The following is a 26,634-nucleotide window of genomic DNA, read 5'->3' on the forward strand; positions in this document are numbered from 1 at the left end:
CGCTCCCGTGACGCTCGCTTGAGAATGCGGTTAGTTTTGACATCTATTCAAACTCTAATGCAATTACTTTCCTGCTGGTGTGAGGCTTAACAGGATTAGAAATCATCACATTCCTGTTCATTACTCACAAAATTAGCAACACGAGCGCGCTTTTAGGACAAAACACGCAGTCATTGTCTTTTATTAAGCCATCACTTTATTTATTTATTAACTAACGCAGATTTGAGAGCTAATTAATGCACACGCTTTGATAAACAGCCTTTAGCTGCGTAGATTTACAGGTCTGTTGACACTTATTTTCACCAAATGAACGTTTAAGTTAGACATGTAAACAACATCCACTTAATTTATAAAACATTTTAAATACAAATATAAATCACTGGAGTAGAAACATATCTACAAAATCATGACAGGTTATTGGACAAATTTAATCGTTACATTTACAACTGACATAATCCCCCACAAGATCTAAAACCTGACTGTAAAATGAACAATCAGGGCATGAAACATAGGCTATGTTGCTGATGGAGCTAAAAAAAGGCTGAATTTGAAATTAGGTAGGCTACTGTCCCAACTGCATAGGCGAGGAGTATTTGTGTGCATGTCTGTTTACTCTCCTGCACTGAACAATTCGCATTCATATGTTCAGTTTTTTTTCTTTGAAATCCATCAGCGTTCCACATGAACGTGACCTGATGCAAGATAAAAATATATAAAGCAAGAAGGGAATGAGAGGGATAGTGAGTCATGACTGGGCAACAGATTTTAGGAAAGTCGAAGAGAAAATACAGTGCTATTTTCAGTTACAGGACACATAACATACAAGTCGTCACACAAACAAATGCGAAAGAATGAAAATCAAACATAACACAGAGCTCAACAACAAGGATGACCCACTAGACAAGTGGATGACAATTTTACACTGATTTCAAATTCACAATAATTGATTTTGTACATCCATTTTTATGCTTTTCACACGTAAGCGTTTGGCTGTATTCGTCTTGTTGGTTAACACATATAATGTTTTGTTAAATTTTAAAACAAAATGATTTGACAGAATCAAAATGTGTTGAAAACTACATGCCAATATGTTTTGCACTGTAAAAATGACTTTTCAAAGTTGTAAAAAAAAAAAAATAAGATTAGAGTACACCTTAAAAATACAATTTTAGTCGTTCTGCTTTAAAATTTCATGTTTAATTCAATTTGTTACTTGCCATTTGTTTGAGTGAAAATTGTTTCAAAACCACGTTTGTTTGTTTCGTCAGTGTAAGCCATTGTTTTTCAGCAGAAATTAATTACAGTACATTTTAGCTATATAATTTCCAGCTTGTTGCATGTTGTCTTCTTGCAATTATAATAAAAGAATTTTACTCCAAAAAATAAAATGTAACATTTAATGAAAAATTATCTATAGCAAATATAACCTACAGTAAAAACACATTGCAATTCTCTTAAAAATAAAGACTGTGATACCTTAGAAGAACTATTTGGGTTCCCAAGAGAACCTTTCAGTAGAAAGTTCTTAAAAGAAGTGTAAAGAACATTTTCAAAATCTCAATAACATTCTTCCACTATAAAGAATCCTTTGTGCATTGGAAAGATTCCATGGATGTTAAAGGTTCTTCATGGAACCATAGATGCCAATGAAGAACCTTCATTTTTAAGAGCGTAAATATAAAAAATGGATCATCCCTTTGAGGTGGGTGACACTGAAAATGTTGGCAGGCCAAGCACAAATCTGAAATACTGAGCCAGCAGGAAAAACCCTTATTGTTGAGCCTGTCAGCATACATAATACATGTATTCTGTTGAAAAACTGTAACCAAAATAAACATCAATACAGTGTGTAATCTCACACAAAGTCTTCTGTATAATCAGTTCATGCTAGACAGTTTTGAATGAAAATGTTCAATTATATCTGATATCCAGAAGAAGTTCCAATCAAATCATGCAGAGTTCAGGTAAAGTCCATTCCACTGTCTAAAAAAGACAATTTAAGAGTGCTTTCATCAGTAGTACTGTGTCTTTTCAGTCCAGCTAGTGATCCAGTGCTTCTTATTTTTTGTGGTGTCCACAATTAAAAATCCCTGGTTTACCTGGTACCGTTCCTTCTTACAAATCTTCACGCCTTGGTATTTTGGCATAGTTTGAAAGTAGGCAGCCCGCTTAAAAAAGCCACTCTGTGAGAAAACATAAAGAACATTGTGAGCAAGCATCCTACCACATTATTTTACCAGGATTATTATAGTGACAAGGTAAGTAGCATGTGTTCAGAGAAGCTTTGAGAAATCCGAGAGCTCAAAATGAAGTAATTTTATGAGATTACAAGATTAACATTAAATAGCAACAGAGAGAAAGCATTCTTTAAACTCGAGTCAAATTATTAAGAGGTAGAGCAAGCGTGTACAAATGTATTATAAATTCAGCAGCAGATTGTGAGGGGGAAAAGAAAGCTTGTTATCTCTGTAAGAGAAGATGTGATCAGAAGGAGTTTGTTGCCTCAGTTGAAAGCAAGCCCCAAACTGCAAAAAAAAAAAAAGATCATAGTAACACAGAAGGAAGTTATTAGTCTTGTCAAAGCAAGAAAAGGCGTTCAGAAGTTGGATTAAAGCAATATACAGTTGATGTTTTAAAACATCATTCTATCTCCAAGATAACAGCATCACAAGCCTGAGGACATAACAAAGAGCCTCACATATCAATTTGTTTCAGGAAAAAAAACAACCTCTAGTGTTTTTGAGAGCAATGATGAGAGTCGAAAACAGACGAGTCAAGCGTTGTATCTCAAAAGGGAAGAGGAAAGACAGTATTAGCGGAGCTTGCATGGAATACATTATTGTTAATTAAGCTGAACATTTTAGCTAGAGAGCTGCTGGCTGTGGCACCTACGAATTCGCTATTTGTGTCAGAGGCTCACAATAGCCAGCAAATCTCAGTCCTCCTCTGTAAGGCGGTCATTTTCAGATGGCTGTGTTTTCATTTCTGCTTTCTGGGCCTTGGCCTCATAAAGCTCTCTGGTGTTGGCCCTCTTGAAGAAACCGCACTGGGAACAGGATTCAGATATGAGCGATCAAACAAAACACAAGGCATGGTTGGAAAAATTTATCTAGGCTGGAATCAGCTGCTCTTCTGGTACAAATGTTTTGATATGTGTGTGATGCACAATGTATCCATGTGCGGCATCTATCGACACCATAAAACATTCAACATAAAAAAATACATGTACTTTGACTGCAAAACACTGTAAAAATGTGATTTGGGAAGTGAAAAGTATGAATTACATATCATTTATGCTTAAAAACTATATTCTATTCAACAACAAAACAAATACACATACTTTCAGAATAAAATGGCCTTTTAATTAATTTTTTTTTTTACATTTTATTAACAAAATTATTATTATTATTGTTAATTATAATTATTATTATTTTTTGGTGATTTTTATTTAGTTTTTTTAATTTACGAAGTCACTGCATGATGCGTCACATTTGATTATATTATGATATAATATTTGTATTGACAGTTCACAGCGTAGAAACAATATAATATGATATTTGTTATTTAATTCATGCATACAGCATAATTTTAGTTTCATGTGTGTTACCTGGATGGTGGTTTATGTGTGTAACACTGTTCACTGACTTCAATTGCTATTGTAAAAGCTTAAATAATTAATTATCATTAATTATGTGGCCTACTATTTTAATAACGTAGGAAGGAATTTCAACATTTTATCAGTTAACAGAATATATGGTTATGATCGGTAAGTTTATGGGCACCAAAGTGGCATCATGAACATGTGAAATGTTGCCTCACAGAAAAAGATGATTAAAATGTGTGGCAGGATGTGTTGTTGTTTTCTCTCAGGGTGGAGGTAAAAAAAACAAAAAAACTTCACACTTTGTTTATGGTTTCAAAGCATAATGTGATAAAATAAAGTTGTCGTTTGTGTCCTTCCTTCTAGAATAACACGCAGATGTGTGAACAAAAGGAAAGTGTGGGGCATTGAAGTACAAAAGGATCCTCACCTTCCACAGTAAAATGACAATCAGACCCAGCAGAATCACTCCTGCCAACGCGGACACAATGATTATCCACAGAGGCACTTCATACTGAAGCTCTTCTGCCTCTGCAGGGTCTATAGCTACTGTAAACTAAACACAGAAAAGATGTTTACTGTCATTAATCTCCAATGCACCAGAAAACATATGCAGGAAATTGCCTCATTTTAATAATTATTTGATTTTCCCTCACTTATGCTAAATGTATGCAAGAGAGAGTTCCAGATAGAAGAAGAAACTCGGAGATGTTGAGTTTGTACCTCACGGGTGTTATTTCTCATCTTGATGCTTGGTTTGTCTGTTTTTAGACTCAGCGTGGCTCTACCATTCACAAGTACTCTAGCAGCATTGTAGTCCTGTAAAAAGAGAGCTGCAAAAATGTTATTTTCTGAACTTCAGAATGAGTATCATGTACAGCACTGCACATTTGGGATGTTTCTTTTATTTGGAGTAGTGATGGGTCGTTCATGAACGATTCATTAATTGCATCTGTCACGTGGCAAATAAACGAAAGACTTAGGAGGGGAACTAATCATTTGTGTTTCTCGTAATTATACTGCATTATAATGATTTCCTAGTTCACAATATGATAAACGACTGTGTATGTGAATGTGTATGGGGAATTTTAACTCCGTTCAGATGAACAAAAGAACCTGAATACAACTTGCTTGCTGAACAAGAGTGTCAGTAAAATGATCCGTTTTTCCCACCGTTATATTGGACACACTCAGCTCAGGACACGGCGTTCTCTACTAATCAGCTGATGAATTAATTCAGCTGGGTTAAATAAGGGAGACGTCTGAAATGTGCAGTGCTGGTGAGGCTACAGGAACAGATTGAAAACTCCTACAGGGCAACGTTTCTCAAAAATACTGTACCTAGAGAGTTGATAGAGACCAGGGGTACTAATAAGGGGCTTTCGTACCACGTAGTTCTAGGAACTAGCAAGCAGGGTCGTTCCTAGAGAACCACTTTCTCCCATGGACCGTTTTCCTGGTTGCATTTGCACCGGCAGCAGGAACTCTGAAGCGGCTGACAGCGACGTCTTGATTCGCGCCATTTACAAATGTCAACAGCTGGTGAATGGAGGAGAACGCTGTGATCTGAGCTGTTTTTGTTGTGTGTCTTGGGTTTCGCAATAACGGAGATGGAATGTAAACACACAAATTACACGAGTGAAAGAGTGTGAAAATCAGACTAAATCTCCTATGATAACTTGCGGTGTTACATATCATTGAGGCAGAGAAAAGAACACAATGCTGCAAACAACAGATAAATGCCGTTATCACTGTTTTTCATGTTCGTGGAGTAAATATTTTTACATGGCTTTTTAAAAATGCAGAGTAACTGGTAAAGTTAGTAGAACGTTTCCATAGTTAATGTGAAGAAATACTTGAGGAGATATGACTTCATACATCCACTAAAATCACACCGGGACCATTTAAAAGTAATGGCTTACAAAAGTTAAGGTGGTTCTGAGAAAGAAGTCCAGCATCATTTGTTTGCAGATGCCCCTTTGCTTCTAATGCAAGTTTCCAAGTGTCCAAATACTTTTTGGGTTCACTGTATCAACTTTAAGCCAAAGTATATTGCATATTTTGAAGTACCGAACCTGGTGTAACAAAGATGAAACCACTTAAACTCGGAAAAATGTCACAAAGCAAGTGTGGGATTTATCCTTGAGAGCCTGGCATGCAACAAGCCTGCAGTAATGACACGAGGATGTGAAGTTTCAAATGAAAGCGGAGCTCTGACCTCAAGCATCGTGCTGTTCCATAAGCGTGCTCTGACAGTGAGATTGGCCGAGGTGTCCATGCCAAGCAAGGGGCAGGTGAATGTCTGACAGAGGGCACTACCTTCGTCACAGCTCTGAGATTGAGAGAGAATGAGCAGTGACAGACAAAACACTCTTAATTTTATCTTTGTCTAGTCTCTGTTGCATACTACATCATGCAAAGTATCAGAGGAGACATGACATGCCAGTATCATCCAGTTGCCTAGCAACAAAACAATGGTTGAGGAGACAGATATACTCACCAGGTTGGCAAAAGGTTTCCTCTGGATGGCCCGCGAGTTCGGGAGGGCCTGCGGTTCAGTCTGTTCAGACTCCAAGGAGGCCTCGTCTCTTTTCCTCCTTCTAGTCTTGCGCTCTGACACCTAACCCACAGGAGGTAACACGTCCATCACATTAACAATCACTTTATATTAAGTGCATGGCAACAAAATGCTGCAGGGATGACATTTTTCAAAAACCTGAAAACGAGTTAGCATATTAGCACCTAGAGTTCCCTGGTTCCCAAAGTTAATGGGACTTTTGTTAAAAGCCTGAAATAAGGTCAGTGGTTAACAAAAGCTCAAGATATTATGCTTTATTCTACAATATAAAATACAGCAGTAATACCCCCTTATGATTTTTTCAAAACTTTTTTGCATCTTGACAAATTCGGTTGCTAACAAATGGCTAAACTGAATTACAGAGGTTGTTGGGCACATTAAACATCATCACACTGAACAGGAAAACTCATCTACGCTTTGTACCTATTTGTACTATTCTAATTTACATTTTCAGGGAAAATGTTTGTTTTATAGTAGTTCGTCTATAGCCTATGTTTAGTTTTTGACTTCTGGCAGTTGTATTTTTGCTTCATAAATCATAAAAGTTTAAAAGTGTTCATTTGCAAAGATTATCATCATGAACAAAATATATAAGAATCATAAATGTGTGTTGGTCCCAGAGTTTATTTTCTAATCCACAAAAATTTTGGTCGAGGGATCCAGGGAGATACTAATTTCCAAGTTGGCCTACAGAAATATGTAATTCCTGCAGTGCTCTACTGGATTACTTTCCACCACGTTACGGGTTTCTATGCCATATTAATAAGCATAAATCACCTTGAATTAGAATATTTTGATTGACTTGCTTAGTATGGTGTTTCTGTCTTAGTTAATTATTTTCTGAGTTCTTGGGATTTATTTGTAGAGCATCTAGACCTCCTAAGCACATGTCACACTGATTTATAGGCACAGAGAGATAGATGGTCTCCGAACCACCCTCTGCTTCATATTAGGAGATGGACTTTTTCTGAAATAATTCCCACTCGGCTTTGTACACTGAGCAAGATTGCAGTGCGAGCTGTGGGTAATATAGGTCTGGGAAAGGAGGAGGTCCCAGTCCCAGCATGATTTCTTCTGCTGCTTCTCTCAGCGATTCAAAGGCTGGATTGTGCTAAACTGCTCTGTTATCAACACCGTACTGCAGAAAAACAATCAGTGACAGTCAGACATCTAATCACTTACAGTGAGATTAAGGGGGTTTATGACGTTATTTTCAGGGACACAGAATGTCTTGGAGGTTCCTGTCATCTGAATCTCTGACAGATATAGCAGCCACTTCTGATTAGCCACAGCATAAGGCCACTGAAAGACCACTTCCAGATACCCCAGATTTCCCAGAGGTTTTCCAGAAAGAGTCACCTGCAGACAAAAGAATAAATAAAACAATTACTTTGAGTAATTGCAAACTGATTGTGTCTACTGACTTATCTAGTAAAGAACTTGTTTTAGGTTTTCAAAAAAGGGGTTGCATCACACCACAGCTAGGACAAGCACAGGTATCGCACATAGGGTGTGTCGCAATTGACAATGACCAAATTGCTAAAGTATTTTCCATTTTGGAAAAATGGTGCCTAGTTTGTATGAATTCATATTCTCATAAATCTCATCTGTACATTTCCGTACAGTCTACTTATGCCCCATTGATGGTTAAAAGGATAGTTCACCCAAAAATGAAAATTCTGTCATTAATTATTTACCCTCATGTCGTTCCCATAAGACCTTCGTTCATCTTTGGAACACAAATTAAGATATTTTTGATGAAATCTGAGAGTTTTCTGACCCTCCATAGACAGCAACGCAACTGATACATTCAAGGCCCAGAAAGGTCTTTGTTGTGCGTTCACGACAGTACCATCAAGCAAACAGAGGAAGACGCACACTGTACATAAACATGTCTGGTACTCTTGTAAATGTGTGTGTCAAAGACTGACACAGAAGAGAAGAAACTGTTGAATAAAGTCATTATTTTGTTTTTTGAGCACAAAAAGTATTCTTGTAGCTTCTTAAAATTAAGGTAAAACCACTGATGTCACATGGACTATTTTAACGATGTCCTTACTTCCTTTCTGGGCCTTAAACATGGCAGTTCCCTTGCTATCTATGGAGGGTCAGAAGGCTCTTGGATTTCATCAAAAATTTCACTTAATTTGTGTTTCAAAGATGAACGAAGGTCTTACGGGAACGACATGAGGGTGAGAGATTATTGACAAAATTTTCATTTTTGGATGAACTATCCCTTTATGTTTAGGGGTAAACCTATATGTTTACTCCAATCCAGCATAGTCTTTTTTCGAGCTGTTCAAATGACACAAGGACTTGTTACAGAAAAATTGCCTATATACAATCTATCTTCTAGTCTTTGTTTGCATGTTATCTTTATGATGACTTTTTTGAGGTTTTTGTTTTGCATTAGATTCGATGTTTCAAATTTTAGGACACTGTATGTCATCTTCCTTTTACGTCTGATGTGCGACCATCTTTACACCATTTGCTAAATAGGCATGACATAATAAGTCTGAGATTTTGTCTTAATCAGTTGTTTCTGCAGCAAACAATGAGAGTCAGTCTTTTGGTTTCTCCACAGCTCCTCCTACAATGAAATTTCAATAATCCAAAATCCCACTCCTCAATGCTGTATGTTAAACATTAAATATGTTCTCAAAGGCTGTGCTGTGTCTCATAGTATTGTTTCCTTATGGTGTGGACAGACAAATTGCCCAACACTGGAGACTCGCCACATCACAGCTAGTTAGGAATGTAGGCTGTAAAAAACATCTTGCCGTCAAGTTGAATTCCACTGGGCTTCCAATGTCACTGGTACTTTTCATGGCTGATTCTCCCATTACATTTCCACTGAATTCTGTCTTAAACTCGGATGAAAGGCTACAAGAAAAACAGAAATTTTCAAATTAATTTATTTGCAAAATGATTTGATTTTATGTAGCTCTTACTAAAGTTTAATGTTAGGCAAAAAAGTGAAATGTCTGTATAATAATGAAGTGTAACATGAGTCATTCTGACATAGCTTTGAAAATCGGTAAAGCAGATGAAAAGATACAGTGACATGCTCCAAGGATAGAAATGGCACATAACTCACATATTAAAGGTGGGCCGTAGGTTGTACTCCACCATCAGCACTCTCGACAGGGGCTGTAGATCATTCTGATCGCTCCACCTGAGAGGTGTAGGTGAAATCATCAGCCAGAGTCCAAATCTGAATCATACTCTTTGAACAAACCTCTTTTACAGACAATTGTTCTTTCATATGCATATAAGCCTTATGCTAATGGTTAAAACTGCAGAACTGAACAGTGAATCACTGAATGCTTTTGACCCTGTTTTTATGCACTGGATTCCTTCCTGTGGGTGGGTTAATGATATTATTTCTATATACAGTTCTGCTCAACTTTGCATTCTCCTTACAGAATTTGCCAGATGTTTATGATTTAAATTTTTATTTTTTTTATTTAGTAGTACCTTGAAGCTATTTGATATAATGACTGAAATTACACAGGCTCATACAAATACAAGCTACATATAATATTAAGAAAAAGGGACATGTAAACCTTTGAACAGCATAATTCAAGTAATAATTTTTTTGTATTCTGTATAATATGTAATATATTTTATGCAGCTTCTTGAGGGAATGAATGAATGAATGAGTTAACATATCATTAGATTTTATCTCTCGAATTAAAAAAAAAAAAAAAGCTAAACATCTTAGAGATTCTGCACAGGTTATGTAAATTTATGTTTCTCTTCAGGATTCTGTGTCTTTAGAAGAGATATTGATTTTTTGCAAGCTCATTTCCTGCAAAGCATCTCTCCCCAAACGTTCAGCCTATTTAAGAATCTGAAGAAAATAATGGAGATTTCTCATACGTTGAGAGCTGCAGTTCAGTCTGAATCTCCTGCATGTCTAGTGTGATTCCTGTCGTTTCAAAGGTGATCTCAATCTCCACCTGTGAACGACAGAAGTACCCACAAAAAAAATAAAGACATCCATCTTCCGATTCATTACATCTGCTTCTAAAAATGCTGTTTGTTGCAAGACTGTTAATTAAATTCACCTGCTGTTATTACATTCTGTATCCAATAAATAATCCAAAAGTCTCATCCAATACCCATTTAATATGGTTGTTGCAGTATGCTGTTAAATCCCAGAGTAAGTGTGCTTAAAACCTATGAATGTCAAGTCACTGATAACAATGAAGACTTACTCTCTGATTGCTTTTGAAGGGGTCCCCCAGTGTACACAGAAGATAAGGCACCTCAGGAGATAATTTGACATTCAAGTTCTACAAGAAACAAAAACAAGAACCAAGTAAAATTCTGTTTGCAGTCTAATTGTACATATACTAATGTTCAAAAATTTGGGGTTGCTAAGATTTTTTTTTTAAGTTTCTGAAAGATTCTTATGTTCACCAAGGCTAGATTTATTTTTATACAGTAAAACTAGTAATAATGTGAAATAATTTAAATTGAACATAATTGGTTTTTATTTATTTATTAATTTATTAATATTTTTGTGGAAACCGTGATACATTCTTTTCAGGATTCTTTAATGAATAAAAAAGGTCAAAATAACAGAATTTATTCGAAATAGAAATATTTTGTAACATACAAATATTACCTTTGATAAATTTAATGCAACATTTCTTCCGAACAAAAAAAGTCTTACTGACCCCAAACCTTTGAACGGTAGTGTATATGTAAAGGATAATCAATGGCTAGCTGTGCATTAAACGATTTGAATGCACGACGTGGAGGCGAAGAACCGCCCGACACGCAGCGAAGTGCATTCAAATCGTTTAATGCACAGCTAGCCGTTGATTATCCCGTTTATGCCATGGTCATTTGCCAGCATTCACATATTAAAGATGTTAATAATATTTGCGCTGCAATATTTGACCGGAACGATAAAAATGATGGTTATTTTCGTCTGTATTACTATTTAACTGTAATTGTATGTTACTATGGTTACCAATGTTTATAGGAAGCGCATTAATATAGAACGTGATTAAACTGACCTGGAACTACCTGTGCAGTTCAATGAATTTAATCAACACCTGCCAGCCAATCAGAATCGAGTATTCAGACAGACCATGGCATAAGCATGTATAATATAGAGCAGCAGAGGTATTCATTGTAAAGTTTAAGAGGTCCAAGTACTGGGCATTTATAACTTCTACAAAAAGTTACTAATATTGCTTGTACAGCCATGAAATGAAAATCAATGTGCATGTAACTTATTGTAAATTTCCAAAATGATAGCAGCTATCCTAAATAGCCTTTCCACAAATTGCTGCTATTATACATTGTAAAAGGGAAAATAATGTACAGTTGTTGCTTGAAGGAGCTGTAATACAACTATTGCCTACAGATAGAAACTAAAGATTAAGATTGCATACGCTTTGTTTTACGATTATATTAATTTATGAGAAACATTACCAGATTTGATCAATTCAGGGTCTAGATCTGGGTGATGATATAGACTATTACATGAGAAACTGTTATGGACTGTGTATTGAGAACCGTAGAAGGAACTAAGGTATAATTTCTGAGCACATCTATTGATCTTACCTTGGGGTTCAGGCTGGAGAAGCTGAGCGAGGTGGGAATGGTGACATTTAGAGAAGCACCGTAAGCATCTTCTGCTTTCCTGTCCTGTGTTGGAACATTAGACACATTCACCATCAACTTCACCTTCTTTACGTCAGTACTGTAGTGGAAAATCTGCTGGCCATTCCGCCTGTAGGAACACACATATTAGCAGTTCACATCACATCCATGAAGTAATGACAATTTCCCTTCAAGTCCAGTCCAGGTGATTGGATCATTGGTGAGTGTTCATGAGCAAAAATGGGTCATACTTGAAAGGACCTAAGAATCACATCGGGTAGATTCTTCCTTTGTAGTGTAAGATTCTATAGTTATTTGGGTCTGTTCGAGACAGAGATCCTACAGTAGCATGATGGAAGATATTCAATCAAAAACATATTTTCTATTCAGTCATCTACTTTCCCTGTCACATGAAAAACGGTAGTGAGCTTACGTGGGGAACGGCATGTTCCGCTCATCTGTGAATACAGCCGTCATCTGAAGGTTGCTCTCACATTTGTTATCTAATCCACAGGCTTTCTGAATGTGAATCTAAAGAACGAGATGACATTGGTGGAATATAAGCGAGAATGTGAGCAAGTAGTGAAGGGCAGACATCGCGTTTCCAAGGAAAACATCATTTATGTTTGAGTGAGGCAAAATATGCTTTCAAAGGTACCTCAGCTCTGTAAGTCAGAGCATCTTTTTGGCTGATCACAGGAAAAGCACTGATGTCTTCCAACGTCTGCCCACCTGAGGGAGGAGTCTCCACCAAAGACACCCTCAGCGAGAAAACTATTGGAGCAACCTTGTCTTGGATCGTCTTGGACTGTGAGAGTCAAATGCAGAGACAATATATCAGAGTTATACAAATCTCTGTTTACAATTAACTCAATCTGATCACAACTCAAACAACCCATTATGATTATGAGACTTTTTGTCACAAAGAATAAAATGGCAATTCAAAGGATGGCCTTATTATGTCATACCACTAGCTCGAGTTTCAGGGAATGGCAATCTCCAGACGGATTAACAGACATTTTGCCAGTGTATTTGCCATCTTTGTTGTCAAGGAAACGAACACGAGGGCTCCGAGAAGATTGATCGGCTTCCACCGTATATTGAAAACCTGAGAAAACAACAGATCTTTCTTACAGCTACTTCGTGTCGGACCTGAAATCTGACAGTCAGAATGTGAAACAGCACATTTTGCATGACAATAATATTTAGAGAGTGTGCATTTATATTTGCATTATATTTTATATTTTATTACTCTAGGGTAATAAACTGTGATGTGGTACTTACTAATACTCTTCTGGGGACTGGCACTGACAGTGCTGAATGTGTAGGACAAACAGATCTTTGCTTCAATACTGTATGAAGAAAACACAACAGAATTTACTGATTTTGCCACAGAGACATTTCAACAATTGTGATAAAACCCAAATACATAATCAATATTAAGATTACAGCTGTTGCGATCAAATTATGAAAAATATAGATTACAGCATAACATTTAGATCTACTCTAATTACACTAGTGAAAAATAAACATTTCTTTTATGCTAATTATAGCCTACTACATGTACATTACATACTTATGTGCTTAATAAAAATACCCTGCAATTGTACTTTTGGTATACTAAACTGGTATACTTAAAGTCTACTAAACTGAACTAAACTGGTATACTTAAAACTAATTTTGTACTTGGTGCACTTTAATTGTGTGGAAGTAGAGCTGAAGTCCAACTAAAGATATACTGAAGTATATATGATTGTGCTAAAGTGGAACTATTGCAAGTATACTTCAGGTACACTTTAAATATCTTTCATTTCAAAACTGATATTAATCATACAATCCTCATCAACAGTGACTTTAAACACATTTTAGGCTTAATATTAAGAAATGTGCATTGTGCACAAAAAGTACTCCAAATAAAATTGAATTATAATTTTTATATCACTAAGTCTCAAGCAATATGTCAGGAAATATGTTAATATATTTTAACTATACTTAGTATGAAATAAATGTGTCTTAAATATATTACTTTTTTACTAGGGTATGCCAAAGGTTTTTATTTACAACCAGTTTTTGTTGACCATTGCACTGATTTGTGCAATTACATGTTTATAAAATAGTCTATAAATAGTCAGTGTTGACAACATCTGAGATCCATCTAAATTTCACGAATCTTAGCATTAGAGGTATTAGAGGTAAACGGATTTGGCTTGATGTCTGCAATGGAGGGCTCAGAGAGACTATTCTACTCAAGCTCCGATAGCCCCCCTATAGACAGAAGGATAAATGAAATAAATATGCATAAAGGAGGAGATGGGGAGGTGGAGGGATGCCAAAAGAACTAACAACGGAAGTGGTAAGAGGCTGTTTTTATACTCTGATTAGATGGGCGTACTCCTCTCGAAATTACGTTAATAACTTCACTTTGTTTTGGGAAATACATCAACCGTTATTATTTTGTGACACTGTAGTCTTCTGAAGTGACTACAGAATGTAAACAAACAAGTGTGAAAGTTGGAGCGTCTCGAGACGTTTAGGGATTCATTACCAGGCATCACAGTCTTCTAGGTTGATAACCTCTGGTGTCACAGTGAAAGAATTCTTTAGGTGAATCACAGGACGTGCTCTTATAAGGGGGAAATGAAAGAAAACACCGTGAGATATTGCCTGCAGGTCTGAAAAAAATGACTAATCAAAGTACAATAATTTACAACTGTGATATAATAACTGATTGATTAATTTTGGTCTTTGTCTGCTACCTTGATGCTAAACAACTAAAATATGTAAAATAGTAAAATATTGTGACACGATCAAATCACCTTAGCAAGACCACGCGATCATCTAATGATCCAACAGCTATGTCTGGGTAACTGTTCCTGTCCACATCCATGCCACCACTAATGGAATAGCCAAACGTCTGGAATCCACCACCTGGGATGTCTTTTCCATCAATGACCTGAGGAATTAATATTAGAGCAATGAACTGTACAACTTTTAGGAGTCCTTAGGAATTAATACTTCAAATGTGACAGAAAGGACATTTACAATTTTAAATGTTAAAATGGTAAAAATGTTTTAATTCATCATTCCTCCATCTTAAGACAACCTCTTTAAAAGTAACTGCTCAAAAACATGGCGCGTTAAAAAAACAAATCAAGCTGGTCGTGATAAAATGCTTATTAAATGCTTATTGGATGCTTATTACGGTAACCTGCAGACAAGTGTTTTTCTTTGAGTTTATCAGTGTGTCTTCAGCAAGAACACCATTTGTTAATTCATATAAAGACTGTAATTTTCTTCTTGAGAACATTTTTAAGAACTTAAGAATTTTAAGAGTTGCACTTAATTCTTTTTAGTAATTGTACATCTTAACACTCTAAATACTTCTTAATATTCCATTAATCTCACCTGACTAGGCATTTGGGAAATACCCGTTTTGCTGCCCATCCATATCGATACTCTGCCTGTACTCTGATATGGAGCACCAACAGCAAAATCTGTTAAGGAACAGAGTGAGAAACAATCTCTGTGAAAATACTTCTTAGTAATGCCACAAGGCGGCAGCAGAGTAAAATGTCCTTGACTGTATAATGCACTGCTCTGATGAAGCGCTGCACACAAAAGTAAATTCTGCAAATAGCCACAAATGACTCAAAGTCACATACATGTTACATTGTACAGTTGAATCTAGCAAAGAAACCCACAAACCTTGAAAGCCATCCTGGTTAACATCACCAATAGCAACAACAGCCATGCCAAAAGCGGAGTTCTTAGGCCCAGTGAGCACCATGTCAGCTTTGTCACGAAAAGACCCATTCTGGTTCATATAGACATACACCGCCCCGCCTTCATCTTTTCTCCGGTTGAAATAGAAAGGGGCTCCAACAATCAGATCCTTCCAACTACATGGATAATAGTGAAGACAAGTTAAGTCTCCATGTCGAGATCTTCCGTTTCATTATAGACCTCTAGTTGTGGGGAAACAAAAAGCCAAGAATTGTCTTTACCCATCATTGTTAAGGTCAACAACAGCAACGCTGCTGCCGAAATAGGATCCAACTTGTTCCCCCATCACAGTGGCTTTTATTTTGACTTCTCTACTGGCACCAATTCTATGAACTTCAGCCATCGTTACAGATCCTCTGGCTTCATCTCTTGGAGCTCCTGTTACTACTGTGTCTTTGTCTTTGCTCAACACATTTTGAGCCACAGCTATAGAGTAACCTGAAGAGCAATCGGTCAACATATTGTCAATGATTGTCTACATATTAATGTAAAAATTAATTAAAGAAAGTACATGTAAGCTATAGATTTTGTGTTTCAGGAAAGAGGTAACACAGGGATTCATTATGTAAAATAGATAAAGCCAGTTAACAGTTGACAACAAATGCTATATAAAAGAATGCAACATATAAATAAGAATGCAACATGAATAGTATTATATGTAGGGGTGTCCCTGACTAAGGATTTTCATAGTCGAATCGGAATTTTCGAATCATGCCGATAGTCGACCGATAGTCGAATCATATATTTGGGGGCGGGGCAAAATACATTACCAAGAGAGTCATTCGAGTCACATTCGACAGTCATAAATAAACAGGGAAAATGTGTAACGGCCGCCTCGCAAACGGGGTAAATAATGTTTTATGTTTCGATTAAAAGATAGTTAACATTAAACGTCAGCGAAACCCTTAAGAATTCACAACATTTTTACAATAGTGCTCTCATTATAATGTTATGTGAGTTATAACGTTCTGCATTTCTGTTTTGAGCTGCGTGCGCTGAAGAGGACCAGTAGAATGAAGCATATGATAGCCGGTTTTTAATCAATGGGATTTAACTCATTTATCTCACATAGAATACGCTTTGTTATTTATATAACATAACGTTCCCAGTCAACAATTTGATCTCACAGTGATGTCACCATGAGCTCACAGGATACTCGTGATGAGGTCACAATGTGAGGTAACAGTGAGCTAAAAGTGTAACCTCACAGCGCCCTCACTGTGAGCTCATACTAATGTGAGGTCAAAGTGCACTCACTGCACAGAGAGACTAGGTACCCAGCATGCATTGCAGCATGAAGCTTTTGATTGTCACCATTGTTGAGATTCATACACTGATTCTTGATGTCTCTCTTTGTATTTAATTTACACAGTGTTTCAAAATGTTTGTGTCTTATCATGCTTTTAAAATCCTTCATAAACAATTATGACACTGGTAGGTCCTATACTGTATAATCACAGAGCTATTGTTAAAAATTTAAGATTAATAACTACTCACAAAGACTGCATGCTGAATCTAGGTGATGGTTGCGCTGTTATCATCAGTAACAAACCAATATCACCTGGTTGCAGTCTCTTTTTTTGGTTTTCCTTGCCATAACAAATGTGCTTTTCAAACACAGTTACAGCAGCCCCAAAAAATATAATGTTATAAAGTCAAGGGCCCAACTAAAGCAAACACTACTCACCACGATGGTAACGTCAAACAAAACAATAAAACATCATCATCTAAATCTGTTAATTCTCAATAAGCGCTTTTGTAGAAGTCTGACAGAAATAAGAACCCCGCTCATCTTTTTGAGTTCACAATGAGCTCATATATTACTCGCACTGTGAGGATCACCGTATGAGAATGGTGTGATGTCACTGTGATCGTCGCGTGATCTCACGTGTTGACTGGGTTAATATTAGGCTATCTGCACAAAATGCCCCGAATGCACATGAACGCGTCTGCGCGGCTATGAATGAACTCCTTTTGTGGACGCGTTCTTCACGCAATAAAATGCAGAAACACAACTAAACACTAAAAAAAAAAAAAAAAATCACAGCGTTTTATTATAATAGTGTTCTCATTATAATGCTATGTATATGACAGTGCCAGTCATAGTTATTAATATTCTGCATTGTGGTCCTGCTCGCACCGCGCGGTGAAGATAACGTTACTACAATGAAGCGCTTTACTGCAGCGTAACTCAACCAAATGCATCTTATACGAGATAAATAATATATACACGATATAAATAAACCGACTGAAACGTTTTGAAATTACTTCTTGTACCCTACCTGATCGAAAAAAAAAAGAAGTCTTCCACTCAACCTGTGTCAATTTCAGTTTTGAGATTTAAATCCCTGCCGCCAAAATGCTCCTCTGTCGGTGACGGATTAGAAAGCGAAATAGGGGAAATTGGATTTATGCACGCACATTAATATTTATTTAAAGCTTATTTCTTTTAAGATTCTTATTTACAGCATTATCATAATAGGCTGTATATTAACTTATTGGGAGAAAACCGGTAATTCGATGTGAAATCAGACATTTGATCACCCCCCCATATAGCCAAAATGGCATGACCATAACCACCCGCGAATATTCAACTGTGAGATTGGGAGTCGAATCAGGCTCCTCGAATCGAAGCATCGAATCGTCGACTATTCGGGGACACCCCTAATTATATATAAATACAAATTATATATAAATACACATACATGTGTTTATTTATGCATATATAGGCTATATTTTTTTTTCTCACTTATGTATGAATTATATTATATATAAATTATATATTAGGGCTGTCAGTTTAACACGTTAATTTGATTTATCAGTTATGGAAAAATAATGCACAATAATCACACAAGTGCTGTTTTTGTCCCAAACAGCTCAGTTTTGCAGATGCAAATACCTATTAAAGCCACAGCAGAACTATTGCACGTCTCCAAGCAACACACAATTTCTGAATGAATCCATGGTTTGAACAAATCAGTTGAACCAATGGTCCAGTGATAAAGAGGGCCATTTATGTCATTCCTGAATGAAATTTGAACGAATCGAATGAATGACTCAATTTCTGCATCCAAATTCGCCTACTTATACTATGCCCTAAAAGTTTGTAAGCTTTTTGTGAAGAAAAGTACATACTTTTGAGCATGTAGCAGAATAGTATGCAAGCTTTGGGACGTACTACTTCATCATTATTACGTCTTTAACGGGCTGCTCTGTTGCTTAGTTACGTGCCCTGTCAATCATCTTGTCACAGTTAACATAATCCACATTTTGTTTGTTTATCGTACTGGAGAGAAATAAAGAGGCACGTTGATCTGCCAGTTGCGCCTTTCATGCTGAGAACTCTGCTCATGTATTTGCATTATGATGCATTTAAAAGTTAATGATAAAACTTATATTTTTAAAAGTTTATAGTGTTGTTACAGATTAAATATAACAAGGATAACATTCAGGGATTCTGCAGGACTTTTAAACTCAAACTTAAAGGGATAGTTCACCCAAAATTACTCACCCTCAAGTAGTTCCAAACCTGTATGAATGTGTTTGTTCTGCTGAACACAAAGGAAGATATTCTGAAGAATGTGGGAAACAGAGCAGTTCTGGGGCACCATTGACTTCCATAGTGTTTTTATTTTATTTTTTTCCTACTATGGAAGTCAACGGTGCCCCAAAACAGCCTGGTTACAAACTTTCTTCAAAATATCTTCCTTTGTGTTCGGCAGAACAAAGACATTCATACAGGTTTGGAACTACTTGAGGGTGAGTAAATGATGACACAATTTTCATTTTTGGGTGAACTATCCCTTTAAGGCTCTTTAAGACCTTTTTTAAGACCTGCACAAATAAAATTAATACCATATGAGCAGGGTAGGGAGATGTCTTCAGTAACATATTAAACTGTAAAATGACTTTAAAAAGCATGATTTCAGTTCAGATACAAGTTTTCACAAAAAACAAAAAGTTTTACCAATTATAAATTTCACATTTCAGCCTTTAAACAATTTTTTAAGAAAATGGATGAGTCAAAAGTATGAATTATTATATTAATTGAAACAATTATCAATAAATTACTATATTAATAACAAATACATTTTACTGTTTAGATTTTTATGCATTATCTTCTTAAAGAAAAATCTTTATTTTTTGAAAAAAAGATTTTTTGTTGTTGCTGTTGTTTCGTAAGTGCCAGAAAATCCAGAAAGCAAGGTTGTAGCACTGCCTTACCAATGTAAATATTCCCTCTTTTCATGTTTGGAAGCTTGCTCTTCACATCATCAATCCTATCTTCTGGGTTATACCACAGCGAAAATGTGTTTCCTGCGTATGATGGAAAATTATTAGAGGAGAATTTAACATCATTCTTGCATGTAGAAGTAAAATGATTACAGGAAAACAAATTCTCCTCACCTTGCCAGTTGAAGCATCCAGGTGCACCCAGGAAGATCTCCGTCTGAGTGATGGCAGCAGACATTCCAGCAAGACACATGCCTTCACTAGTCTGATCATCTCTGGGGTCACACACCTCATTGTATGACTGCCATTGAGAGTCTGCTGTGTCATATTGTAAATCATTTCCACGAACATAGCACCTCCCAATCATCCGAAAGTTGGTTGCAAAGTTTCGTATATAACGATGGCCACAGGCCTAGTAAACAGAGTGATGAATACTATGTAAGGATGGTAAGAGCAATGCTTTTTGTGCATTGATTTTTCATAAACCAACATAAGAGAGGTCATTATTATAAACTCACCAGTACACGGCCCCCTGGTTGACTCTGACTGGCTAATGACACACCTAGCCACATCCCATCCATCACATCATTTTTAGGGTCTGGTTTGTCTTCAGAATCTGCATAACAAAAAGCAATTATTCAGATCTGTTCTTAGTACCATGCAGATATGTGGGACACAACAACAGCAACAACAACAACAACAACAACAACAACAGCAACAGCAGCAACAATAACAACAATAATAATAATAGTAAAAATTAAAAAGCAAATTTAAGTCTGATATAAATGGTACTGTTATAATTATTATTAATGGTGGAGAGGCATCATTATATTACTATTTATACTACTATTAGTATAATAATAATAAATATCATTGTATTGTTATATATTATTATAAATTACATAATATTTATTACCGATAATTAATATTTGAAATATAATTATTAATTACTATTTTTATTACTATATTATAAATTATTAGTATTATTTACAAAGGGAGAAAATAAAATCATCTGTAATTTACAAATATCAAAAGATAAATAAAGGAATACATTTACGATTTATTTATTATTTGTTTATCACTTTTTCATAAATGTCAGATTTAATTATTTTTTTAGTTAATACATTTTTCATTTACTTTCTATTTTTCATAAGTTTCATAAATTATATAAATGTCATAATTTCCCCTTTATGAAATGTATGACAGTAGATAAACAAACAAACAAACACATACATACATACATACATACATAAAAAGTTAGGCCCAAAAAACCTCATGGCTTGTAAGAATGTCAGGAAAATTACTTGAGCTGAGAAGGTTCAGTCTTCTGCAGTCGTTGCGGTCTGCAGTGATTGGACAGGCATATACATCTCCAGTCTCATTGGCTGACACTCCCGACTCCGCTTTTTCCTTTGGTGCTCCTACAAGAAGTCTGAAACATGTGTAAACCTGATTGAGCTCAAATCTGTCTCGAGGCAGTGTATTATGCCACAGCTGCCGCAGTACCACAGTAATGACTGTTTGAGACACACAAAAAAAAACATTTTTTCACACAGCACTTTCAAGGATAAAGCAGAAATTCACATCCAGCCTTGTGTCAGGTATTGCTTATATTTGACCTTATCCTCAGAATTTAGTGGACACTGCAGATAAACTCCAGCATGTGTAACCCTTATCTGTCTGGGCTTGTCGCACTACGTGAACTGATTTTGACTGGAAGGACTTGTCAGAACCCATTACTTCCAGGACACAGTGCAACTATGGACAGAAAATATCGCTTAAAAAGCTACATGCTTTTAACTATCTGCAGAACCCTGCTGGACCACAAGAGACGTTAATTTTCAGACAATATGGTGAACAGATTTGCGTAATATGCTATGGAATGGGTAACTTCACACGTTCATGCGTCTACTTCTCTTCCTCTCTTTCCATAAGCAAGCTATTATGATACATACATTCATTATCCCCTCCAGGGAAAATCGCTTACTCAAGCTCCACCTATGTAACCGATTTGATTTTGATCACAAAAACGAGGCAGCCTTAAAGATAAGAGTCATGCCTGAGATACCCACATCTGCCATCACGGAACAGATGTAATCCTCTAGAGCCCTTGAGGAAAGTGAGCAGAATTAAAGTGGCATTTCATTAAACTCTAATCACAAAATCAATGAATTTTATTTCAATATTTGCGAGAGCACGACAGACATAATAATGACTAAAGCGGTGCTGCCTGCAAGCTCGATTCATTAATGTTTCATGATTTTTGGAGACACGCAACCTAGTTGCTATTTTATCCACCTTGCAGCCTGAGGTCTCATAAATATTCCACTCTGTGAGGGATGAGATCTCATCAGATCATGACTCGTGTCTAACGGGATTATGAATGGGCTTTAGTGGGCGATGCGGTCATTTCATCTTCTTTAAAATTCTGTTTGGTGAATTTTAACAGGAATGTATTATGTCTGACAGTCTAATCATCACTGATTTCATTCCTTCAACAGAGGAATGAGTTATAAGTAACATGATATTTGCCACAGTGAGTGGTATTTTTTGAATTTTTTTATTCTTGTATGCCAGGTCACTGTGCAGAGAATTTAGAATTTAGTGCTTGACAACTTTATTGAATTTTTGTATATTTCCTACATGCTGAAGGACACGGGTAGCCAAACATGGCATTTATTATAATGTCTTTATGTAAAGATTATTTTAAGTTCACTTAAATTAGAAGTTGTTATTTTTCAAAGTCTAATAAATGTTAAAAATCGATAGCTCTCAAGTATACTGTAATGTTGAATGGTTATAGTCAATGGATAAATATTAGGAAAAAAAGAACAATTTCATAAAGAGACATCAGTACTGGTATCAGTGATACTCGCCTTCAGTCATAAAAATTCAGTCATTAATTTGAAGATTGAATGTAAAATATTTTGCAATATAAAAGTATATTTAAAAACTTCAGTGTTGGGTGGGATTTCAGAAAAAAATTTGCACTTAATTAGTTGATTTTTTTTAGTCAACTGACAGCACTAGTTTCAACTGTTTTTGTCCATTTAATGAAAGTCATTGGGCTCCGTTGGGTTCCATTATATGGACATGAAAATACATTTTAAGAAAAAGAGAGTCATAGAGGCTTGGAATGACATGGGGTTAAATAATAATGTTCATTTTGGGTGAACTATTCAATAATTCACAATTGCATGTCTGTCATACACGCAAATGCTACAAGTGAACATAATTACTAAAATACACTTCTCCAAGTGAACAACAAACGCACAGTCTGAGGTTTCCTTTGTGCTCATTTCGACACCACTCCTTTCAGTGGTGATTTGTTTTCATTTCTGTACTTGTTCATATGCATCACACATTGTGGTGAGGTAGACTGTGATGAGGACACAGACTGAGGTCAGAGTCAAAGGGAGGGAGGGAGAGGGGGAAGACAAGGAGGGACGACGAAAGACAAAAGGTGAAGTGAAAGACATCTCTCCCTCTCCCTTTGGGCCTAATTTCATTTGGACCCCAATGATCGTCCCCCTCAAACCACCGTCACAAACAATCGGCTGGCGTCTCTGCCTCAAATCCTGTCATGTGACTCCAAATTTGCTTTCAGCAAGGACAAGACAGGAAATGAGAAAGTCAAGAGAAGGTGAATGAGCAAGAAAGAATGTCAGACTCTTCCTTGTCGCTGCATGTTCACCACCTTTTATGGGGGCTTTTGCTCATTTTATATGTAAAAAGGGCGTTTACTTTTGCTTAAGTCTTAAAGGTGCGGAAGCAACAAAATGGCCTGTTTAATTCTAAGCAAAATGAGAGGATGCTTATTAAAATAGTAATTGAAAAACAAATTATAATAGGTTTTGGTGCAAAAAAAAGTGTGATAAATAGGACAAGTCTGACTTATAACACAGAACATCTGTAGAGAAGCTTCATGCAGTTTGTTTAGTGAATCATACTTCCAGTGCATTACACCTGAGCTTATTTATACCAGTCACATGACTTGGGTTTTACCACTACAATTATTTACAGGTCTAGTGGTGAGAGGTACATACCTCAGAGGCAAGTTTATGAACCGCAAGCTGGTTGGGGATTTGCATTCACTGGTGCTTCATTTCATCGAAGCTGCTCTGTCTGAGAGAATATGACTCAAACCGAATAGATTAATTTAATCTTTTCCACAGCATTAGTCTTCGTTTTGTTTTTCTGTCAGATGGAAACATCCTGCAGTATATTTCAACTGCAAATAAACTTTTATTTCTTGGTCTAGTGACTCTTTTGAAGATATATACTGACATTTTGATTGTGAACGTTTTTGACTTGGTTAAAAAAACAGCTATGAGTCAGATCACAGAGAACACAACTTCCTGTAACCTGCTGAAGAAGGTGTGTCTGTGATCAGGGCCAGAGTTCACATGTTGCACCTTTGTTTGATGTTTGTGCCTCCAAGCTGTTCTAAAGGCCTGAACTTTCAGTAAATAGTACTTACAGAAAAAGGTCCCACTGGTCACGCTCAGTGTTGGAGACTGTCTGGTCACGAACAAAGAGCTTGATCAGGAGAGAAAACTTTCTGGCAGTGTTGCACACATTCAAGTTCAGGCAGGTGAAATTCACATCCCTTATCTCCCACATATTGCTATGAATGAATGGGAAAGCAACCAAAACAGAGTCAGCACTAAGCTGCGCAATAAATGACGTGCACAGAGAGCTCATTACACTTCCAAGTGAGTGGGTGAGCAGAGATGAGAGGCTGCAGCTTAAGGCATCATATTTGTGCAAAGTTTGTTTCAAAACATAGGCAACTTCATGATGTCTTCAAAGACACCTTCTCTAGGCAGCACTGCATATGTCCTTTGCAGAGAAGTCAGTCCAATAATGCACTGCGCTCAGTGAAAAAAACAAATCCATCATGGAAGAAAGAAAATGCAACAAACAAAACAATAAAAACAACTGAATCGAATTGAAATTGATTATTTTACCCAAAATTTAGCCTGTGTTGTGTATCTGTATTTGCTTAGCAAATATGCTAACATCATGTAATTTGCACATATTTGTTTAAAAACTGTTCACCAATATATATACACATATATATATTATGCACATTACCATTTTTACTTTTACTTTATTCAGTAAGGACAAATTAAAATAACCAAAAGTGACAGTAAAAACATTTATAATGTTCTAATTCAAATAAATTATGTTCTTTTTATTCAGGAACTTTCTTTCACTGAACTTTCTATTCACCAAAGAATCCTGAAAATAATCACGGTTTCACAACAATATTAAGCAGCACAACTGTTTTCAACATTGATAATAAGAAATGTTTCTTGAGCAGCAATATTAGATTTAATCAGCATATTAGAATGATTTCTGAAGGATCATATGACACTGAAGCCTGGAGCAATGATGCTGGAAATTCCCAAGAATAAATTACATTTTAAAATATATTAAAATAGAAAGCAGTTATTTTAAATTGTACTAATATTTCACAACATTGCTGTATTTACTGTACAAATAAATGCAGCCTTAGTATGCTTACGAGACATCTTTCCAAAACAGTACAAATCTCACCATCCTTAAACTTTCGAAAAGAAGTTTAAATTCACATTTGTGACCCTGGACCACAAAACCAGTCTTAAGTCGCTGGGGTATATTTGTAGCAATAGCCAAAAAATACACTGTATACACTGAGTCAAAACTATTGATTTCTTTTTTTTTTTTTTTAATGTAAAAAATCATTTGGACATTAAGGAAAGATCATGTTCCATGAGGATATTTTGTAAATATCCTACTGTAAATATATTAAAACGTAATTTTTGATTAGTAATATGCATTGCTAAGCACTTCATTTGGACAACTTTAAAGGCGATTTTCTCAATATTTGGATTTTTTTGCATCCTCAGATTCCAGATTTTCAAATAGTTGTATCTCGGTCAAATATTGTCCGAACCTAACAAACCATACATCAATGAAAAGCTTCTTTATTCAGCTTTCAGCTGATGTATAAATCTTAATTTTGAAAAATTGACCCTTATGACTGGTTTTGTGGTCCAGGGTCACATTTCATAAAACCATTCCTTCTTTATAATTTATCACACACATTTAAGCCCTTCTTTACAGGAGCCGCATGGATCAGAGCTGCTACGGTCACTAAACTGACAATCGCCCTGCAACTAGAACATTCACAAGGTGACAAATCTCATTCTTGACATTCCAGCTGTTACAGATTAATGGATAATATCTAATCCAAAAACCCAGGATGCTCCACATGCATAGCACGGCTGTCCAGCCCAGAGGCAAGACAAACCTACTCTACTTCAGCTGAAAGTGTTTTATGACATGCTGCCTAGACCACTCAATGATTTTAAAGTAGTGGAACCCAAAGTTTTCATAGTGCCTACTGCCTACCCTACTTCATTGACAACTCAAGCACTATAAATGACATTTTTAACTAATACGCAAACATAACATCATTTTGTTGATTATTACTGGACTTTTCAAGACTTATCACGATTCACTTGTAGACATGATGTAAGACTTGATGGATGGGCCTGCCCTGTTTGCCAATGACATTAACGATAACCATCATTTTTTGACAGGAATTAAAACGATGCCGTGAGGGATAGAAGTGCAGTGCGTTCAATGGACTGCAATGTTTAACAACATATCAGTTGTTCAGCTGACGAAACATCTTTCTAAAAAAAACCTTTCAGTAGACAACAACTTCATAAAACAGTTTTGAAAGTTGTGAGTTGGGAAAATTAGAAGAGCTGACAACAGTGTGTGCCATTGTAAAGACACTTAGCATATCCCTCACAGGCATGTT

At 36.2% G+C, this 26,634-nt stretch overlaps 1 protein-coding gene across 10 annotated transcripts in view; it reads right to left on the reverse strand.

The window, feature by feature from the left end:
• Window positions 1-409: 409 nt before the first annotated feature.
• itga3a (integrin, alpha 3a) overlaps window positions 410-26,634 on the reverse strand; it is a 31,800-nt gene continuing 5,575 nt past the window's right edge. Inside the window, exons 2-27 of one of the 10 annotated variants that reach the window (XR_009269827.1) lie at window positions 21,122-21,249; window positions 20,336-20,433; window positions 19,992-20,229; window positions 19,809-19,901; window positions 15,806-16,022; window positions 15,507-15,700; window positions 15,207-15,295; window positions 14,618-14,754; window positions 14,347-14,424; window positions 13,086-13,153; window positions 12,770-12,909; window positions 12,460-12,609; window positions 12,235-12,332; window positions 11,763-11,931; window positions 10,400-10,477; window positions 10,062-10,141; window positions 9,277-9,354; window positions 8,960-9,062; window positions 7,362-7,538; window positions 6,102-6,221; window positions 5,820-5,933; window positions 4,325-4,420; window positions 4,032-4,157; window positions 2,893-3,046; window positions 2,729-2,786; window positions 2,048-2,183 (exon numbers count right to left, since the gene is read on the reverse strand). Coding sequence is in view for 4 of the 10 variants with exons in the window: in XM_058768706.1 (XP_058624689.1) it covers window positions 2,013-2,183; window positions 4,032-4,157; window positions 4,325-4,420; window positions 5,820-5,933; window positions 6,102-6,221; window positions 7,362-7,538; window positions 8,960-9,062; window positions 9,277-9,354; window positions 10,062-10,141; window positions 10,400-10,477; window positions 11,763-11,931; window positions 12,235-12,332; window positions 12,460-12,609; window positions 12,770-12,909; window positions 13,086-13,153; window positions 14,347-14,424; window positions 14,618-14,754; window positions 15,207-15,295; window positions 15,507-15,700; window positions 15,806-16,022; window positions 19,809-19,901; window positions 19,992-20,229; window positions 20,336-20,433; window positions 21,122-21,249 (3,040 nt within the window). In the remaining 6 variants the exon portion in view is untranslated. Of the gene's footprint in view, window positions 2,184-2,698; window positions 3,047-4,031; window positions 4,158-4,324; window positions 4,421-5,819; window positions 5,934-6,101; window positions 6,222-7,361; window positions 7,539-8,959; window positions 9,063-9,276; window positions 9,355-10,061; window positions 10,142-10,399; window positions 10,478-11,762; window positions 11,932-12,234; window positions 12,333-12,459; window positions 12,610-12,769; window positions 12,910-13,085; window positions 13,154-14,346; window positions 14,425-14,617; window positions 14,755-15,206; window positions 15,296-15,506; window positions 15,701-15,805; window positions 16,023-19,808; window positions 19,902-19,991; window positions 20,230-20,335; window positions 20,434-21,121; window positions 21,250-26,634 lie in introns of all 10 variants that reach the window. The other 9 variants (XR_009269825.1, XR_009269828.1, XR_009269826.1 and 6 more) reach the window with 9 other exon arrangements.

Source organism: Onychostoma macrolepis, chromosome 03 (assembly GCF_012432095.1).
Source record: "Onychostoma macrolepis isolate SWU-2019 chromosome 03, ASM1243209v1, whole genome shotgun sequence".
NCBI lineage: Eukaryota > Metazoa > Chordata > Actinopteri > Cypriniformes > Cyprinidae > Onychostoma > Onychostoma macrolepis.